The following is a 21,023-nucleotide window of genomic DNA, read 5'->3' as shown; positions in this document are numbered from 1 at the left end:
AAATATTAACAGCGTATCATTTTATGTCTGTCTACTCATCTCTGTTACATTCGTGTTGTCGTCAACGGGTGGAAAAGTAACAAGCCCATATCGACAAAGAAGTAAAAAGCTATTGTTTTGGAATTTAGAGATTAAGCATATAAATCATTTCTCGCTTAATTCATATTCCACAAACGCAATCAGAATGTGTTTAGACATTGGGCGCACATAGAACATATTTTTATGATTTTTTTTTACTTCCCTTTTAATGCTATGTGCCATACGTGGTTATCGTTCATTGTCTGCCATTTGTTATCCACCCACAGACTGTTTGCTGGGTCCGGTCGATGAGGATGTGAAGAAAGATGGCGTGATGGAGGGGGTCAGCCCGCTCCAAATGACCCCTTCCCTCAGCCACTCACACCCCAATGCCTTCCACGTGTGGGACCAGGATGACGTCATCATCCCCATGACAGCCCCTTCAGAGACACCATTGACCAGCCCGCTGATAGGGGTCATGCCGTACATCCCCTCTTTCTTTCCCTCCAACCTTGCCAGTGGCAGCCCATCCTACAATCAGCCACTCCCAAAGGCGAGTGACGCATGAAGTCACCTTTCCTCCCTTTTCTTTTATGTTGGAGCCTCTCAATGAATGTCCAGCAACTACCTGTCCCTCAATGATTCCCAACTGGTGGGTTCAGTCTACGACATCTAAAGAAAAAAAAATCTTAACCTGTAGTACAAATGTCCACATAAATGTTGGTCAAGATTGATTGCAATTTTTGCACATCAAATGATGTGAAACGTTTTCAATGGAGAGAGAAACAATCAACGCAGTGAGTGACGTTAAGCTTTTTCTCTTTGGTGAGTGCCTACGGGGAGGAAAAGGCTATAAGTCACAATTTTCCTGCTATAAAGTACGTACTACATTCCCAAACGTAGCATAGTAATTAAGTAAGCAACAGAAAATGTGGATGTCATAGAGAGTGATATTCACTGGTATCTTTTTATTTCGTGTGCTGCTTATCTGGGCAAAAGTGTGCCGTGAAGTGGCTCCCCGACAATCACAGCAAATAACCGCAAGTCCAATGTGCAACAACAATAATAAACGGATCTCGCTATTATGTGTACGTCAACAAAGACTGGGATAGACTGCTGCCAAGCTAACAATGAACGGAAATGTTACAGATCCAGATTGAAAGACTGCTGAGTGTTAGTCCAGGCCAGAGTGGGTGGAGGTAGCAATAGTGTGATGACTGCTGCTGTTCCATGCCAAGTGAAGACTGCACACCCCGATTTAACAACTAATAGGGTGGAAATAATTCAATTAGACGAGGTCAGCGCTGAATTCAAGGTGACAAGGTGATACCCTTTATGGAAAAGAAGATTATGCCGATTAGGCAAAGTTGGAACCGGTTGGAACACAGCTATCGATCTGAGAATAACACTTATCAATTGTGGTGTATACGATAAACTCACAGGTATTGTCTTTCTTGTGGTACTTTTTTCATTTATATTTCACACAAAGTTTATTTTATATGAAGCAACGACCACACAGATGCCGTAACATCACACACGTACTCCGGTACTGTCTTTTCCTGTATTCACTTTTCTGTCATGTTTCATCAGTGAATTAAATAGTCTTCAAGGTTACAACATGCTTGTCCACATTAAGTGAGGGATATAGGGATTAGGTAGAGAAGATTAGAAGCGCAGTTTAGCCTTAATACGGTGCCGTTTTATTACTTTTGAGCTGTGGAATTAAAACATCGCAGGGCATTTGGAAACGATGCACCTCACTTACTCAGTCAAGGGTTGCTTTCATTAGTCTACTTTTATTTCTTTTTTTAAGGGCAGATACAGTGTCATGAAAAAAGTACTTTGCCCCTTTCTAAAATTCTTATTCTTTGAATTGTTTGCCCACTTTTTTTATATCATCAAACAAAAGAAAATATCAGACACTTTGCCAAACACACACAAGTGACTCAATGTGGTCACTCCTATTTCATTATAGGAATGTTTCTTTTTTCAGGACCCCTTTCAATAATATGAGAGTTTCACTTGCAACTACAGTATGCATAGCCTATTGTTGCGTGCTCCACATTAACTAGTTACTGTTGTGACATTTAAGAACCAGCTAGTTGTTCTTAAACATGACATTTACAAGAACGTATAACATGGATGTGAGTGCGGGTTTATTAGATTATGATTGATGGAGATTTCTGCAGCCACAATAATTCTATTTTCATATTATTCGTCCGTCCGTCCATGGATGGATGGATGTGTTCGTTCGTTTATGTATTTATTCATGCATTTATTTATTTTCCATTTCATCTTCCATGTGCATTTTACCAATCAGATATCAAATTCATCTGAGAGCCAGCTAGCTGGGAGATAACATGAGATAAAAGTGTCTGCTCAGCAGTAACATTCACAAGGCATGTAGCCTACTGCATAGGTTACATCAGGGGGGGATTAAGGAATCCTTATTTGTCCATTAGTCACACTTGACAGCTTAACCTGATTGCTGTCTGAACCTGGCAGGCATGTCACCAACAGGCTTGTACCCACACTGATCGGATTGTTCACAATCACTCAAAACACGAGCCAGATATAGGAATAGCAGTAACATAGCGATTAGTAAAATTGACCATTTTAGTGAGACTCTGAATGAAATAACTCCAAATGCTCAAACGCATCAGTAAAGTGAGAGGTAAAAAAAAACTTGTACTATAAATTAAGCCTGTCGTCCCTCAGCGGAACAGTCATTGGTGGACTAACTATATCCTTTGAATCTCTGTGCCAATCTGTCCAATCCTCACCTGGCAGTCCGTGTGGAGGTGAGGAGAGAACTTAAAATTGTCCTTAGTCAGCACAGGTTACTTAAGGATATCCAGCATAATGTACCTAGTGACATTAGAAATATATTGTTATACATTACGTTAGAAATATTCAGCTTTTTGATGAAATTTCAGGATGAACCTAAAATATAACCTTTGTAGGTGATCTAAACTTGAATGCCTAACTCGAATTGTTTATCGTTTCTTTTCACACAACTTTACTGTTCCCTACCAAAAAAAAAAAAAGCTAATTTCAGGAGTTATTTGATTCAATTATAATTCAATTATAATTAGTTTTTAAACAGTCCTCTTGATTATGTAATTCTCATTTGGACATCATGAGACCAAAACAATATCTACTACCTGATGAACAGTAGTTCCACATTGCGATGTTTTAAATGGGATGTTTTTGTAGGGAAGTAGCCACTGAGCTAAATATCGCAATATAATAAACAAGTAGAAACAGAGACTGGAAGAGTCACAGAAAGGTATGAAGCACAATTGGTGCAAATGTTCATCCTGAATCTTCACCCAAAATATTCTTTTTTTCAAGTTGGGGATATTGTAGGGCACAGTGACAAGATCAAGTTTTATTTTCAAAATGAACATATTCACATAAGAGTGACAGGAACAATAGTCGTTTAGCGAAAGGGCACAGTCTTGTCTACAAGTGCAAGTGTTACATGGAGGCCCTGTACCCCACAAACCTTTCGACTGAAGAGCAGTGATGCTTTGAGACAAATACAAAATTATGTTGACAGAACCATAAATATACAAATGTTTCTCATTTCTCACTCTAGGATTTTACAAGCGATTTTACACGCCACCTGAAACGACATATGACGTGCATGGCAAAATTAGACTGTAGGTAGTGAGTTAACCCACCTTTATTTGAAACTCCATTTGCCAGAAATGCAAGTAATGTGACTTTTTTTTTCAGTTTTGTCATTACAAACAAGAAATTGAAATTGTTTAGAAAGTGAAATTTGTTCATTCAAAAATTGTTGGGCAGCTGTACTTTGTCACAATTTCAATTAATACAGAACTCTTAGCCTTGGAGAAAAGGCCATTTATTTCAGATAAATTCAGTCTAAGTATGCCTTCAAAATATTGATTTATTCTGGAAAATTAGACTTAACATATTTGTTTAAAAAAACAAAATTTGGACGCAAAGGTGAAGCTCCTTTGTCATTTATTTGCCATTCCTTGGTGAGAGCACGGCACGATAGAGAGAGGTGCCTTTAGCCTGGAAGAAGGTGAGCATCATCTTGTTCTTCGTGACTTCTGCATGAACGAAGCCACCTAACGTGGACGTACTACCAGTGAAAAACTTCACAGAACCTTTGGGAACTTTGTTCCAGTGGCGGATATCCGGATCCAGGAAGTTTCCAGCGCCGCTCACTATGTAGCCCACTTCAGACTCTTCAATATACTGCAAGAGAGGTTATGGCTTTGAGTTCAGGAAGGATATTTCAGTCCATTTGACAGGCTTTACCTGCAGGTTATGGTCATGGCCGCAGAAGTAGGCTGTGGCGTTGTATTTGAGCAGCAGGGGACGAACTGACTGCAGGAGGCAAGCGGTGGGCCCGTGCTCGGACACGGACCACACCGGGTAGTGACCGGCCACCAGGAGGAAATCCGCCTTGGACTGAGCCATCCTTTGCTTCAGCCATTTCAGCTGTCGGTTGGCATCTACGGCACTTAAGGGGCCTTTGGGCTGCCCATCCTCAAAGTCGAGGGAGTTCCCACACAACATCACGGTGTCAAGCATGATGATGGTCAGAGTCTTGTCTGTGTTAGGGATGCGAAAGTCCAGCTCATAGTAGTAGGAAGGGAAGTTCCTAATAAACAACGAAAAGCAGCAAAACTTTTAATACACATTGAATTTACGCAAAGGAATAAGGTGAATAGGTGAGGGTCACTTGTATCGCGCTTTTGGACCTGGTAAGGCCCTCAAAGCGCTTTCTCATTAAAGCACCGATGGCGGAGCATTCATAGTAGCTGGAAGTTCAGTACCTTACTCAAGGATACTTCGAGACGGTCACAATGACAGGGAATCAAACCCCCAAACTTTAACCACGCTACCACTGAGCCAACTATTATATTAAAATAGATAAATCCCAATACTCCATATTTTGCTATAAAATGTTTTTCTTTATAAACCACCTAAAATTCCACATATTTTGGCTTTCATTCATTCTTTGCAGTATAGTCTCAATTTGTAGCCTCAAGACAGATTGATTTTCTTACCATCTTGCAGATTTCTTTGTGTATTCAATCTGGGCTTTGACATTTCCTGCATGGTCATGATTGCCAGCTATGACGTACCAGGGGACATTCAGGTACTCCCCTGTGTACACAGCCTCAAAGGTGTCCTGTTTTTTTTTTTTTTTTTCAATCCAGATATCAACCAATCAGAACCACCAACTCCGCTTTTCAAATACAGTACTGTAAATAGTTCTAGAGATGTGTAATGGGCTGACCTTAAATCTTGGAGAATCCACACTGTCCACACCTTTAAAGTAGAAGTTGTCACCAAGGGCCAGAATAAAGTCCGCTCCCATTTGCTCTGCTACAGTGTTCATCTCTTCAGCAGTAGTCTTTTGCACCGATGTCATGTATGGAGCGTAAGGCAAACCTCCCCAGTCTCCCAAAGCCAGGAACTTAATGGAGGTCCTGTTAGCTGTCAGAGAAAACAAATCTAATCAAGAATCTAATAAAGAAAGGCCTCTGTGACAGTGAGACAAGACTTACCGTGACCCTCACTCAGGTGTTGGAAGGTAGCAGGATAGCTGTGGGCTGCCGGGATTGCAGCAAGCAGAAAGGCAAGCAGAATCAGTGCCATCTTCTAAATAAATAAAAAGATCGATGAAAAACAGATCAAATCATGATTAAGAAGCAGGCTTAAGTTGGTAACACAGGCAGACGCAAATCTCAAAACAGGAACAAGGAAGGCATGACAAGAGTTGTTTCTCAAGCTTACTTGTCACGCCTCCACTTCCTGAATCCTGTACCCTCGCGCTCCACTTGCAACAATGCTAACTATTTTGCCTCACGGCGCCTTGTGATTGCTTGCAGCCCAAACTTGGACTGAAGCTGATAAGATAATGACTGACGTTTTGAAGGAGATGGGGGGTTATAAAGTCACACATTTTCTGTCTAGTCAGGCAATGTGCTTGCTTTTATATAAGCCTGCATGCGAGGAGCGTGTTAAGTTAGGAAGTAGATCAAATCACTCACAGCTGATAAGTGGCGTGGATAACCTCAGGATGGGATCCTTTGTCCTGCACAGATCTCCTCTTACGCCTCCTTTTTATCAGCAGGACCACGGCACCAGGGCATGACCACTGCTCACGCGTTGTTTACTGAAACCAGTCTTGGGATTGGAGACTGGCCTTGACCTTGTGATTTACAACTGTTTTTTTATTGTAGGAAGTCCAGACGCCACTATATTTCCACTTCACTATTTGTCCTTCTTCATTTTTGCCAATTTTAGTTGTTGTGACTAAGGAGCAGAATTTGGACCTTGAAGCAGACAGGACACGGACGTTTTTATTTACAAAAATACAGGGTAACAACAGTGACAATGTGTCTGTCAGCGAATTGGGCTTAAATACTGTAAGTCATCAAGTCATATCCGAGCCTGTTCCAATTGTCAAGACCCCAAATGCAGTCACAACACAGCCGTTGGTGATTGTGGATGAACCTCGTGGATGTTCGTGAACTCCAGGAACAAACAAAAGCTGTCTGTCATCAAGCCACATTCCACGCTCTCTGAGGCCCAAATCCTGAACTAAGATGCAGACATTAGCCATTTTCCGAACGACTACGCATCTCTTAAGAGTAAAAAGGGAATGATTTTAATGCCTGACTTTGATACCTGCAAGGAACCTTCCTGCTCAGCAATAACATATGCCAACTTGACAAGAACCTCCAAATGTGCTGCACAAAAACCAACTATGAGTTTAGCAGAAATGTGTCACGACCCCTACCTCCGCTGAGGAATGTTCATGTGACGAAGGCGAAGCAGGAGCAGGTGAGATGCTCACTATCTGATTGGAGGTGATGGCATGGGTTGGAAAAGGTGGTGAAGTCTGCAGGGAAGCACTGGGCATCAACTGGACGGCCATTGAGTTGACGCTGGTGGAAAGGTTTCAAATCGAGTCCATAACCTCCATCAGGAGGTGCTCCCCATGTCTGCCAAGCATTGCACCGAGGAGCACTGATGGCGGATTGAGTCTGCTTGGTTGTACTGTGACGTACGGAGCAGAATTTGGATCCAGAAGCAGACAGGATACGGTGGCAAAGTCCTTCAAAGTAACAGAGAGCAGGGCTTGAGGCAGCAGCTGATGAAAGAAAAGTAGACGATATGTCACCGAGCAACTCAGTAATGAAAGAACGCCCAACCCTATATGACTAAATAAAGGATCATGACACTTGATGACATCAAGGGCCCAAACACGGTCACAACATCTGTTTGATGTGTGTGCGTGTATCCCTCTTTCATACCATCTCATTGAATATACCCCTCACCTTTCTGTAGCTATTTAATTCTACTTTTCATGGGGCAACACTAAAAAAAAGACGATGAAAAGTAGTCACTATAAAGTTTTGAGAACAGTCCAAATGTTCCCTTAAAAAAAGCCATTAGTGGCTAAGCCCCTGGCAGCAAAAGTGGAGTACAAAATAAAAATGCCCCAGAAGGTATCAATATTTTGTGTGCCCATTATTTTCCAGCACATGGAGTTCACCAGAGCTTCACAGGTTGCCACTGAAATCTTATTCCACTCCTCCATGATGAGATCACCGAGCTGGTAAATATTAGACGTGAGGATGACCCAGAGATGTTCAATAGGGTTTAGGTCTGTAGACATGCTTGGCCAGTCCATTACTTTTACCCTTAGTCTCTTTAGCAAAGCAGCCATTATCTTAAGGGGTATCTTTGGGGTTATAATGTTGGAATACTGCCAGCAGCAGTTTTCAGAGGTAGTGCTTCTGTATGTCACAGTACACGTTAGCATTTGTTTCCCTCAATGAACTGTATTTCCCCAACGTCGGCAGCACTCATGCAGATCATGCCTCTCCTTGTTGCTGCCTCACATGCTTGACACCATCTGAATCAAATACGTTTATCTAGGTGTCATCAAACGACAGGACATGGTTCCATCAATCCATGTCCTTCGTCTCGTGGTGGAGATAGGGAAGGCTGTCTGTCGATTCAATAATTAACTCAATACACACTGGAACAAAACATGTCAACCTCCAACATGGCAAAAAGTATTGTTTTTCACAGTTAAAATGGCCCTCTGATGTTAAACCATTCCGACATGGTCAGCAAATAAAATTAATTTGACACGTAAAAAAACAACACAATGGTCAAGACTGTCACATTGACAAAGCAAATATGAAGTAGATTCAGCTAACACATAAAAACAGTACCGATTTTAACTATATACAAATGACAAGTCATGGCAAAATAATCATGGTGGAGGTTGACTCATTTGAATCCAGTCATTATTGCATTGAATGGAGAATCCTCTCAACGGCCAATATGCCAGACCAATACTTAATACCTGCTTGAAAATGTCATTGTCAAGGTAGGTAAAGTCTCATTTAACTGTAATAATTGTGAGAAATTGAGGATCTATTTTTTTTGTTTTCCTAGTGGACTTTAGCATCACCTTTCCTCTCAATGTTTTTACTAAGCATGCCTTGACATGTAGAGCACATTACTTCATGTATTGTGACACGTGAGCAAACAGGTCAGTGTGCAGAAGACACTTTTAACTGCTCCAAAACAATTTGTAGCACTGATGGCATTTTAAACAGAAATAAAGGCTGAGCCTCTTCACACTTGAAAATTTCACTGGTGTGTTGGAGGTGGGCTCTACAATGGAAGTTATTTATTGAGATAGTGTTTAGTACAGTTTCTGACAGTAAATAAAGCTTCAGATGGACAAATGCATGCAGAAGCAGCTTATAGTACAGCTTTAAATCAAAAATATGACACAGGCACACAGAACCAGTAATCTATATTTAAAAACACTTCAGGAAACAAGATATAAACACAAACATGATTTGCGGTGACAAAACAAACATTCCAGTAGGAGAGACATTTAAACATTTTTCTCTTCACAAGTGGTGTGCCGGGATCCTAATTAAGGGTGTGAAAAACTCAGACCTCGGTGGCCTAGCGAGCCAAGAAAAGCAGCACTTGAGCGTGACTAATAAGTTGCGCCGCTGTTTCCAGGATATGAGGTCTGAGTTTGTCCCGTGTAGGACTGGTAGGATCCATAGCCCTGCTGAGTGTTCCAATTTGACGGAGTCGACCAAGCTGTGAAGGGAGATTTTGTTAGCATCTTGGAACTTGCCACTGACACAGGATATTTTAAGTCTTATGACTCACCGTAACTACTATACATTTGGGTTCCCACAGCTGTGCTGGGGTAAGCAGTGCTGTACATGGAGTAGTTGCTTCCCTGTGTCGAAACCTCCGTCTGGCCTTGAGTAAGCATCTTCTTCTTTTCTTCGCCATAGCCATAACTGTAGGGACTCTGTTGGTCAGCAGTCGGGGGTACCGACTTGTAACTTGTCGCTGAGCTTGTGCTGGTACTTGAGACGGGCGGCGAGGAGAAGGTGGTGGCGCTCGTCTCTGGGTAAAATGTGCCGTAGCCAGTACTGCCTCCTGTGCTGGCAGAATTAACGGTACTGACGCCTTTGGTAGTGGGAACTGTGGTTCCGGCTCCATTGTTACCATACAATTTATCTGGAAGAAAGGGACGAGTCACGTTGAAAAACATGCAACAGCATTTCAAATACAATTGATTTATGAGTGCTGAAATGTTAGAGCTTTTGGAGTTATGTGCCATTTGGTCCTTTTTTATGAGTTAATTTGGAGTGACAATCAGATACAGTGTTGAAATGTGATGCGAGTAACTCTAACGTAACTCAATTTAAGATCACTGTCAAGTTTAAGGCTAGAACAATGACCATTATTGTGTCCAGAACATCCACACAGCTTAGCCTATATTTTTTTACATTCCCTTTCATTATTTTAATATGACGTTCTTCTTTCTTAAGGGGCAATTATTCATACAATACAATTTCTATAGAGCATTTCAAAAGAGCTGCAGCTGTAACAAAACGCTTTACATATAAAAATGATAAGATTACAGACATCAAAACCAGTAAATTAAATTAGTACCATCTAGTGGTGAACTAATAGAATGCAATAACCTCCTGTTTGCTATTTGTTATGAGCTATGTGTTTTGCTAAGTTACAATTGATCGATTTGAACAGCACTGGGGTAAGAACGTTACCTTCAGTGGTACCAAATATTAAAAAAAACGAGGGAAGACAGTTGGGATATACTTACGATAGCCTGTACTGGAGTTGCTCTCATAACTGTAATTGGCTTTTAAAATAAAGGGAATATTTTCACTATTAGTCACTTCACACATGAACTGTGCAGAGTATTTGAAAAGGGACAGCATAGAAATTCCTTACTCTTGTTGTAAATGGGTCCTGATGAATAGCCTCTGCCTCGGCCTCTCCCTCGACCTCTACCATGGCCCCAGTCAGGAGTTCCAGAATCTGAAGGGATCCCACGAATAGTCCCGAAGCCTGGGATGTGCTGTTGAAGCCAAAACCAATTATGATACAGCATTAATTCAAATCTATGTTCAACTTATTTATTAATGAGTTGGGGTTTACTTTATTTTTCTGCTATGGCTCTGAAATGTCAACACATCACTTGTTATACAGTTCAGGGATGTAACTGTTTTGGTTTGTTAGTTTTTGTTTTCTCCAAAATGCTTTTTTTAGTGGATTTCTTGTGTGTAAGGTAAAAAAAAAAATCTCACTTTCCCTCCATCGACCTATTTATTTATCTGTATTAAATTTGGACATGGACTCCACCCAAAAAGCCTCAACGTAAAAGACTGCTCCGCTCTAGTCATGTGTTGGCTGCAGCTTACCATGTCAGTGTAAGTCAGCTTTTTTGTTCTCTTGGGCATAAGTGGTGTCTCTGGGAACAGCTTCTCCAGAGCGGCGAGAGCAGCGTAGGCCTTTGCCTCCTTCTTGTTCGACCCCCTCCCTTTGAACTTTTGTCCATCAACTTCCACCTGGTAGACAGGGAAAGGTGTGACGGCCCACGTTTGACTTTTTAAGCACCAACGTGGAACGTGTGTGGGATGCTATCAGGTCACCTCCATAACAAAGCACTTCTCGTGAGAGCCACCCGTCTCGTCAGATAGTTCATACTTGAGACTGCGTCTTTTCTCATTCAGCTCCATGACAGGATTCTTCCCATTCTTGGTCAAGATAGGACCTTGTCCACTCTGCTTTTAACAGGTGAACAGCATAGAGATAGATCTTTTAGTCCAGGTCGCTTTGGTCGTTAGGCAAACAAATATTTTGTTAAGAGCATGAGCGAGGCAGCGCTTTTACATACATCTTCTGATGCGTTGGAGCCAGTTGTAGAAGTTACTTCTTGGCCCTCATCGGCTTTGGACTCGAACTTGGAATCTGAGCCTGTTGGAAGACCGAGATCTTGCAGGACCTATAGAATATGAGTAAGTGAATCAGTTTAGCTTCTGTCTTTTAATTGTTTACATTAAAATCAACTTGCCTTGTTGGCTACATTAAGCTTGGCAGAACGTTTCGAGGGCCCGGTAGACTCATAGGTTTTCCCATTTACATCAACAGCCATGCTGAATACTGGCTCGTGGACTGGACCTGTCTGGGAGGTCAGGCGGTACTCCAAGCCCGGTCGGAACTGGTTCAGTCGCATCACAGCATTCATGGTCAAATCATCTGTCACTAGAGGGAACACAGATTTTTTTTTTTTTCTCCCAATAACATATGCACTAAAAAATTGATGGTGCTTTTGTTTTTTTTCTTTTCTGGCTAAACCGTTCAGGTTGGGCAAGCATTTTAACAGAATGTCTTGCCTGTGTTTTTTTTTGTTTTGTTAAAGTGCATGAAGAGTGGGTCATAGATGACATACATGACTTCCGAGGAAACCGCTTCTGGAATTTGAGGAACTTCCTCTGTTTGCTATTTAATGAGGACCCATCCTTTCCTGGTGCCATTTCATTGTAGGATCTCTTAAGTGGTGGAGAGGGTCTGCCCTCTTCATGGGCTGGATTGAATAGAAAGGGACATAAGAAACAGAGATAAAATTGTTAATAAGTATAAAGCACAAAAATACCAGAGAAGATTTTTGCACCGGCTCCTCGTGCTTTCCATGGCCTACCAGGTTTTGCTTCGATTCCCAAAACTTTGTACATCATTCCAAAGGCACACAGTCTTAATGCCAACTATAGAAAGAAAGAAAATAAATAGCATTAATTAGGAATGTCATGATGACAACTTTTTGGCACCTGAGCTCGAGAAGTTGCTTTAAAATATCTGCCAGTATGAATCATGAACAGATATTTCTGTAATGCATTAAAGAGGAAGTGAAGTCCAAAAATTTCCTAATGCTAATGTGTCCAATGCACTCCCACGCATCTAAACAAGGCATTCCAATTGATATTGCGTTTGTGGAAAAATACATCGTTTCAAACCATCTCATGGGGTAGCCATTTTGCCATTTGCTGTCAAGTGAAAATGACATCAGTTTACTCCTTATGGCTGACTGATCCAAAATGAGAGATTTCAGGCCCTATTTTGGTCGACTGGCGCCCGTGTGCTTGGTGTAAAAATGACCGTAGCTTTATTTTCATCTCTTGTTTGTGCCGTGCACAAAGCAGCCTTACTTCCAATGCACCTGAATTTAGTCTTGTCTGCGCTTCGCCAAAAAGCAGGCTCATCATAATTTCCGTGCAAGAGCAATGGTTTAGTGTTTGTGACACTGTGTAATAGGAATTTAGACTGTTCCATGACAAGATATTTATAGTTTAGGATTATATGTTCATTTTGTGACCTATATAATTTCAATAAATAAAGAAAGCTCATCCTTTTGAACCGAACTCCAATCAGCTTAAAGTAACATAAGCCCCGATTTTACATCACGCAAATGGCAACGATCTATCATTTGATCAATCAGCCCCAATTTCTGATCACACGATCGGATCAAGCCATCCCTGGCATGAATCTACAACACTTGTCAATATGCTAACTCACTTTACCTGAGCACTCTGAGTTGTGTCTTCACGCTGTTGCAGGGTGAGACTTTCAAGGACATCAATGGGTTCCTTCTCACAGGGATCTTTAATTCCAGGACCGTCTACGCACAAATGTCAAGTCGAATTCGCATAGCCAATTTCATTCTCATAATGTCACAAATATTCGAGGCTTACCAGCCAAGAGGATCCCAGAGGCAAGGCACTCAAGAACCCTGCGGAACGCCTCGCCTGGGCCCAGTGCTCTCTCAGATGTACTGATGGCCTTCTCTGCAATCAATTCAAGAATCTGTGCAGGAACAGAGTACAGTACCATAATGGAAACACTCAAAGCAAAACTAAATTTCACTATAAGTATGCGTTCATTATCAAAAGCTGAAATACACATTTCTTTTGACTAATTATGTGACTTTTGAAGGTAATTGGTCACATCAGTTTCTAGGGACATCGTAACATTGGGGGTGAATACATGTCAATTTTCAGTTACATATAATTTCTTTCTTCAAATACACGCATTAGTCATTTCACTTCAACAATAGCCTAATTCACACAAATCTATCAAATAAAATACAAATTAAGATTGGAGCATAACAAAATAGATACAAAAAAGCCAGGCAGGTAAATATTTGTTCAAGGCATTCTATTATTTATTTAGGCATATGCTTACCCATCCTGACAGCGGTTCCCAAGTCGGTACACGGATACATAAATCCCTCAAGACCCGGATCACAATATCAGCAGACTTCAGGTGATTCACTTTGGCCTGGAGACACAAACAAGGTAGCTGAGTAAAACTGCATCAAGGCCATTCTTTTACTCATTTCTTCCAAAGACCAAGAGCAAAGCACGGGGCGGCGAGAAAATCACGATGAAATGACCGGTAAGGTTCGGATGCGCTGTTGTGTTAGAAAAAAAAAAAGGAACCGCTCGGTCTGTAATTTGGTATGAAGGAGCAGTTCATTTGTCATGACTTCAACTAGTCAAAGCGACACTTTCAAGATGATCGAATACAACAACTGACACTCAAAATGTTTGTTTTTCTCCTTAGGGAGAGAAAATCAAAGGCATTCAAAGATACAGTTGAACGTTTACGTACAAATAATGACGTGAATGCAAACCTGGAACCACTTGGCGTGGCGGAGAGACGCCAAGGAACTTAGGCATTTCTGTCTGTCCAGAACGTCCGGCAGATCGTTGTCTGTTAGCGATTCTATTGACGAGGTGGAGTAAGAAGAAAAGGTACAGTTTGACCAAGGGGGTTGATTCTGTCTTGCAGCTTAGGGAGCAGCAGCCCTCCACAAACCCGAAGCAGCAAGGAGAGGAGGTCTAACAGCCATAAGAACATCTTTGAGTCAAATGGTCACTTATCATAACATAGCCATTATAATTGTGCCATCCTGACAGGTTTTTGTTTGCAGACTATGTTTCTGGCGTAACATTGCTTCAAAGACCCCCTCTTTCCTTAGCTCAGTGGCTCGGGCGGGCTGCTTTCCCCCATCCTGAGACAGCATGTCCAGTTGGTCAAAGGTCCAGCCGTCCTAAAAAAAAAAAAAACTTGACAAACTACAAGTCAATCAGTTGTAAAGCACAGGCAAAACCTCCACGCCTGCTCTACTCTGCAGCAAAACTGATGAGAGGATAAATATTGGTCACACGCTGGTCTTTGCTTAGTCAATACTGTGAGGCTCAATGACTATGCTAGTCTTGTAAAAAGAAACAACAAGATTCAACAATCAGCAGGTAGAGCAACAGCCACTACACTGAGTAAGGATTGCTAAAATGGCGTCTACCTTTCATAAAAAAATGCTTCTTTGTAAAAATAAAAGTGCATGGTTATCGATGATATACTGGAATTCGACCATTTCTTTATGATGTTGCATGAAAGTACCTTTTCACTCCGAGCCCACACACAAAGCAGCATCATGTGCAACAGTTACAAGTCTTACGTAAAGTAAAATAAGTTTTTTGTTTTATTTCAACGCTAAAACTATTCCTCACCTGAGGAAAGAGAAAAAAACAATTTTTGGTCACTACGGTAACTGATGTTACATCACTACGGTTATTTTGAAGTTGGTTGCCAAATTGTAATGTGTGTTGAATGAGTCACATCTGTGTTACCACATCTACAGAAACATTTAAAGTCTATGCTTTGGTTGTCTTTTATTCTGAATGTACCTCGAAGAAGCAAATATTGTGGCTGCTGTCTTGGACTGTAAGACAGTGAGAACTGAGCTGCAATAACATGTGTGGCTGCAATAAGCTTGGAACGCTAATGCGCATTTCTGAGGCACGCACCTGGCTAATTTCAGTATCCATGCACACTTGTGCACCGCTTATGTGCAGTTTTGTGCACTCCTGCTTAAAAACATGAACATGCATGAACAGTTCAGAGTGCAGCTCCGGTTCATTAACTGTACCAGTACTGGTCCCTCGCCTTACTAAGGCTTTAGCTTATGCTAATTAACCTGCTCTTAAAACTTCTAAATACATTTGATTCATGCTTCACATTGCTGATGCTGGTGATCAGTTTTGCTGCAGTGAGAGCAGATGCACACCTTCAGCATCAAGGACATGCAGAGCGCGCTAGGAAGACTTCAATTAAGGGATGGCATTGAAGTTTTTCCCCTATTTTTTTTTTTTTTAAAAGAACTGAGTAATTATCGACATGAATAACGTGAAACATTTACAACTTGGATGGCGTTTTAATACTACGTCAGTGGAACGGTCCAGGGTGTGCGCACACCCATTTGACCCGTGTTAGAACTTCTCTAGTGTACACTCACGCTCTTCTTGATCCTCCACTCTGACTTGAGGAGATGTGAGATGGAGGGTGAGCGTTAGAGAAAACTCCTTGGTGCTTTCCACTATAATGGCTGCATCCGTTGGACAAGGGGTCACTGTGTACAACCCGGCTGACTCAATCTGTTGCAAAGAGGAACACAGGGATGGGCAAATTAAATGATGGAGAGGAACACAATTTTTCATCCACGCAACTGGGCGGGGTTTCCAATGCAAGGTAACCATATGACCGGGACGCTTCATGTAAGCGAGCTTCACGTTACTCGATGACATGAAACGGCATTCATTCTTCTGCATTATTCATGTGAATATGTCAACTTCAAATGCTGCAAATTAGCACAAAATTCAATGCGAGTGTACATGTACATGATGCAGTTGTACCTCTAACTGGGCCCGTAGACTCTCAGCCACCTGGTTCAGCACCGTGACGGTTGGCTTGTTGAGACAAAGCAGCACCAGTTCCAGATTCAGGTCTCCTTTGAGCAAAAGTCCCTTGGCCAGCAGACCCACCCTCATGATGCCATGCACCGCGTGTTTTTGTGCATCAGCACTTTCAACAAATCAAAAAGGGGAAAAAAGTTAAAAGAGCAGAGGATTCACATGTTGAACATGAATCCATAGTGTCATGTGTACCAACTAGAAATATACATTGAAGTAACTTACTTTTCGACCTCTTGAGTTCCTTTATCCGGGGTATCCATTTTCTCAGATACAGCCTTTAATGCACACTCCACATGAGAGACAATTGTCTGAACTGCCTCTAGCTCCTCTGCAGAGGGGTAGATTTCAGCGTGTTTGGCCATCACACGGCGATCATTTGGCCCACATTGTGTCTGGTTGTGTGTAACGACCTTTGGTTGAGTATGTGGGTTGGGGGGGGGGTAAAAGGGAAAAATACAAACATTTTGTGAAACAAAAGTCACAAAGGAATGATCATGGTCTCATCATCAAAAGGCCAATAGGTCCATTAATCCCTTGAGTAAACCACTTTCCCTGTTTGGAGTGACGAAGAAGCTGCAGCCAATCACAGCTGACTAAAAACAAGCGACAAATGATCCGAGGCCAAACTAGTACTGTTGTGGTTCACATGGAGCAAGCCGAGTCAAGACAATTCCGAGTGGAGAGGGGGCTAACGGAAAAGTGCCTTAAGTTTAGTCTTTGTGCAGTAAAGATAGCATCAACACCCACTAAGTTCTCTCCACTTGCCTCAGAATTGACTAGAAACCAGGAGTTCACCTTTCGCTCCAAGTCAGTTGAAATGGACTCCATATTCCCCAAACTGGAGAAATGGTTTTAGAAAACAGACAAATGATCAGTGGCCAGTAGAGATCTGAGGTGCAATGATTATTATTTGACAACTAATTGATTATCAAATTAATAAATATTTTAATAATAATCATTTACAGGGCTTGTTGAATTTAAAACAGACAAAATCCTTGTAAATTCAGCCTCTCAACAGTAAATACCCTCAATCTTTTTTACTTCTCCATGGAAGCGGACTCATGTGTTGAATAAAAGTAAAACACTTGCAAAAATCAGCTTTTACTTTGTCAAACAATGGTCAACGTTTATGCCTAATTCCTAACATGTAAACCAAACCGGTGACTAGATCTGAATTTAAGGAAAATAATTTTTTTATTTTTAACTCGATCCTTGATTAATTGACAGATTAATGGATTAGCCTTAGTGGCCACTTGCGTGAAATTGTGGCAATGGCCCACCATTGCATCAAATAACCACTGTTTATTTGTTAGGCTAGTGGTTCTCAAATGGAGTAACGTGATAGCCCTTCTAGAGCACGGAGAAAAAAATAAAAATCAGAGCATCAAAGATCTAACATTCTCTATATGTTCAAAGGGAGTGGGTGGAATTACAAAGAACTTATCTGGCTCCACCCAGTTTTATTTCTGTAACTTCCTAAGACACCTCAGGGGGTAACGTGAGACTTTAAAATATATTTAAAAAGTAATGCACAAATCTTTGTTATTATCTATTTGTCTCTTTTTGCTAAATTTCCAAATAGTTGTAGCAATACCACCACAAATTGGAGTTCCAAATTTTAATAATTCGAATAGACGGCACAGCAATTTTATTTTTTTTCCCCATTCAAAAATGATTCACACTGTTTATTTGGTACTTGGCTGAGAAAAATATTTTGCAGAAGGTAGATTGAAATAAGGTTGAGAGAACCACTGGGTTAAGCTAACTATATTTATTCCTCGGAATCACGCGAAGTTTGTAAACAATTGAAAAGTGGACCAAAACAAGGAACATGCACATGGATACAAACTTCCAGAGGGGCAATATCTTCTATCTTTATGGAAATTAACAGCTTCGAGGAAGTAGAATGAACATCTAAAAATCAAGATCTGGGGTTGTGAAGTTTTTGAGGTGACACGTAAAATCAGACCTGATAATGATGATCATCGGCTGCCTCCATTGTAGAAATGTAGTCATGGTAATGTCTCAGCTCCTCCTCATAGCACCGACAGTCGTACCAGTAACGCAGTTCCTCATATCTGCAAGATTTAGATGAGAGCTCAGATGAGACAAGAAGATGCACACATTTTGCAAAGATAAGCATTGCAAGCAGAATATTCTGTGTTGATCACTGTTCTGGTACAAATCTCAAAGCCCCATACATTATGCAGCAGAGGGTTACAGGTGAATGTAAACAACATTGTCACATGACGTCACATAAAAACATTTCGGTGAAGGCGGAGAGATGCTGTATTTGTTCTCCCACTTCTCGAATTGTACCTCCATGTTGAAAGTGCAGTTCCATTGCGCTTTTTCTGCTTGGTGGTCGGAAGACTAAAACTTGCCACTTTACTATAATGCAGCATTGGAGTTGAGGTGTTGTATGGTGGGCCCCGAGCGATTGCAATTATCACAATCCACATGCGTAACAATTGATGTCCGTGTTTTCCGACACAAGATATTTAATGTACTTTTAAAAGTAATGTGTTTTGATGTACCTGTCAAACTCGTGCGGTAGTAACCGGCGGCCTTGTTGGATGAGGCTGTCCCAGTGCAGAAGCTCGTCGTAAGCCTGATGTTCATCCCATCGAGCCGCCATGCTATCACGGTGTCACAGATCGATGCTACCACCTGGACTCGAAAACTCTTCTCCCTTTATTTCAAAGGCAGTAGTGCGGGTGTATAACTCTTGTGTAAACCAAAACATGAATGCTTCGGAATGTGTCTCTTTGATTAAAGGCATACAAATAGTAAAGAGGCTCCTTGGAAACTAGCTAAGCTAGCATTGGCGTTGCTAGTTAGCTGGCTAAAATATGATCACGGTTATCGAGGTCAAGGTTGCTAGAAAACACAGTCATTTATCATTATATCATTACCGCGTCTCTAAAATAATTGTTCTGTGTGTAAACGGCTTACCTTCACAAAAATAAAAACGGATTTATAATGTCAATCTTTCCGACGAAAACGTTGCTATCGTTTAGTCGTTAGCTATTCAGGATGAGTCGACTTTATTTGACGTCATCAACCTGCGCGCTTGTCTTTTTTGTGTGGTGCTTGTCAGTATCAAGCGAGAGATTGCAGTTTTCACGATATTTAGTTATTGTCATATTAATTACTTGCTGTCAATAATTATTATTATTAACACTGTCACTTAACACGTTCGGAGCAAATGGTCAGGTAGTGCTGACAAAATGAAAGAATTTCTTTTTTAGGATAAATTCCACCTGTTGCGGTTGTCATTTGTGATAGAGGAAACAAACACTGCATCAACATTAAATAATACAGACAAGTTAATATCTTAACAAAATAACATGGCTTTAAATTGGATATACGAATCTTACAACGAACATTTACATCGTAGCCAAGGCCTAATAGCACGTCTGACGTTCTTCAAAACATACCAAGACAAGTTACGATTGTTTTGATATAAAAGCTTAGAGATTGTGAATCGTATTCATCAGTGGTGTCAAACTTAATTTTATCGACGACCACTTTGTAAATGCGGCTTCTTTCGGAGGGCCGTTAGGTCGGTGACAAATGTTTCATCTTCTCCTCAAATTATTATCACACAAAATCATCAAATAATTTGCTTTCACGGGCGACATAAAATGATGCAACGGGCCGGATCTGGCCCCGGGCCTTGAGTTTGACACCTATGGTATATATTTTACTTCTCATTGATCGTGAATGTTTTTAATGGGTACACTATTATTGCGGTGCCGAAACACAAACTGCATAGCGCCAGCGCCCTCTAACGACCGTATTTATCCGGTTCCTTTTGGCACTTCCTCCAAGAGGTACACAACTGCAGTCAAAAAGGATGAAAGCTAAGACAGAAGAAATTAAGAGAAGAATGTTAAACATTTATTCTTGAATCAGCTTTTGCAATACAAAAGGGTAAGGAATTAAGGAAGTAATTGCACTACTTTATAAAGTATAACTAGTAATAACTCTCATACAAAATGTACAAACGTTTGTTAAAAATTTCATCAACATTACAGGCCTTCAAATGATTTTGGTTACAGGTATAATACATATTTTAACTACTATGACACCATGTAAATGATAGTATGTCATAGTGAAATAAAGAACTTGCATGGGAAAAACTCGGCAAAATGCAATAGCTCATGGTTTTAATATTGTCTGGAAAGCCATAAATAGTGGGACTGAGGTAACTAGTGTACCCAAGCCACAGAAAACAATACAACACAATTCAAAGACACAATGAATACATCCAGTCCCCTTTGACCCAAAAAAAAAGATTTTCTATGGATATGACAAACGAAGATAAAAAGGGTGGATGACATTTAAAAGAAAAAAAAACATAAAAGTAGTTTGGGAAGCCAAAATTAGTTTTAATATATCAGTGTGATGACGTGTCTGCAGCAAATTGTACATTCTCTGTAAAGCATATGTTTGGTTGTCATACTGAGTCAATTCCCAATTGTGATAGTTAATTACACCACAAAACCTTTCCCGTGTCTAAGATTTATACGATTTACACTGTGGCATTAGGACATAAACCTTACAGAGAGCAGCTCTGGTGTGTTGGGAGTAAGGGAGATTGTAATGTGGCACACTCCACACTTACTGGGGAACAGAGACAAAACAAGCAAGCTTACATAGCATAAAGTATATTATTTGCTGTTCCAAAACTCGGTCTCTCGAAGGTCAAATCACAGTGTAAAATATATTTTTTCCATCCCATACAGGCTGATCTCACACAGAGGAATGCTAAAATACACATACAGAAATGAAAATTAAACGATTGTAATAACCAATTGCAATAAACCAAGG

At 40.9% G+C, this 21,023-nt stretch overlaps 2 protein-coding genes across 9 annotated transcripts; both read right to left on the bottom strand.

Moving 5' to 3' along the window:
• Positions 1–3,690: 3,690 nt before the first annotated feature.
• Positions 3,691–6,204, bottom strand: acp5a (acid phosphatase 5a, tartrate resistant). Of its 5 annotated transcripts, none has more exons than XM_037258071.1 (6): positions 6,060–6,204; positions 5,574–5,667; positions 5,303–5,520; positions 5,070–5,194; positions 4,315–4,660; positions 3,691–4,251 (listed from the first exon to the last, which is right to left on the bottom strand). In XM_037258071.1, exons 2-6 carry the CDS (start codon positions 5,662–5,664, stop codon positions 4,012–4,014), a joined length of 1,020 nt encoding a protein of 339 aa, XP_037113966.1. In that variant the 5' UTR covers positions 5,665–5,667; positions 6,060–6,204; the 3' UTR covers positions 3,691–4,011. The 5 variants fall into 5 exon arrangements, with proteins under 5 accessions (XP_037113966.1, XP_037113987.1, XP_037113975.1 ...); XM_037258092.1 differs by having other exon boundaries at positions 5,303–5,502; positions 6,060–6,203; XM_037258080.1 differs by lacking the exon at positions 6,060–6,204 and adding an exon at positions 5,803–5,908.
• Positions 6,205–8,545: 2,341 nt separating this feature from the next.
• On the bottom strand, positions 8,546–19,249 carry LOC119123936 (interleukin enhancer-binding factor 3-like). 4 transcript variants are annotated; one of them, XM_037253359.1, is made up of 20 exons: positions 19,143–19,249; positions 18,725–18,879; positions 18,157–18,265; positions 16,410–16,597; positions 16,128–16,296; positions 15,731–15,869; positions 14,066–14,157; positions 13,615–13,710; positions 13,125–13,236; positions 12,954–13,051; positions 12,032–12,140; positions 11,828–11,962; positions 11,450–11,640; positions 11,273–11,380; positions 11,028–11,162; positions 10,797–10,943; positions 10,327–10,453; positions 10,196–10,234; positions 9,226–9,585; positions 8,546–9,153 (listed from the first exon to the last, which is right to left on the bottom strand). In XM_037253359.1, exons 2-20 carry the CDS (start codon positions 18,823–18,825, stop codon positions 9,044–9,046), a joined length of 2,565 nt encoding a protein of 854 aa, XP_037109254.1. In that variant the 5' UTR covers positions 18,826–18,879; positions 19,143–19,249; the 3' UTR covers positions 8,546–9,043. The 4 variants fall into 4 exon arrangements, with proteins under 4 accessions (XP_037109254.1, XP_037109263.1, XP_037109273.1 ...); XM_037253368.1 differs by having other exon boundaries at positions 11,028–11,159; XM_037253378.1 differs by having other exon boundaries at positions 12,077–12,140.
• Between the last annotated feature and the right edge of the window lie 1,774 nt (positions 19,250–21,023).

Source organism: Syngnathus acus, chromosome 1 (genome assembly GCF_901709675.1).
Source record: "Syngnathus acus chromosome 1, fSynAcu1.2, whole genome shotgun sequence".
NCBI lineage: Eukaryota > Metazoa > Chordata > Actinopteri > Syngnathiformes > Syngnathidae > Syngnathus > Syngnathus acus.
The sequence above is the reverse complement of the archived record's forward strand: the minus strand, read 5'-3'. Positions and strand labels throughout refer to the sequence as shown.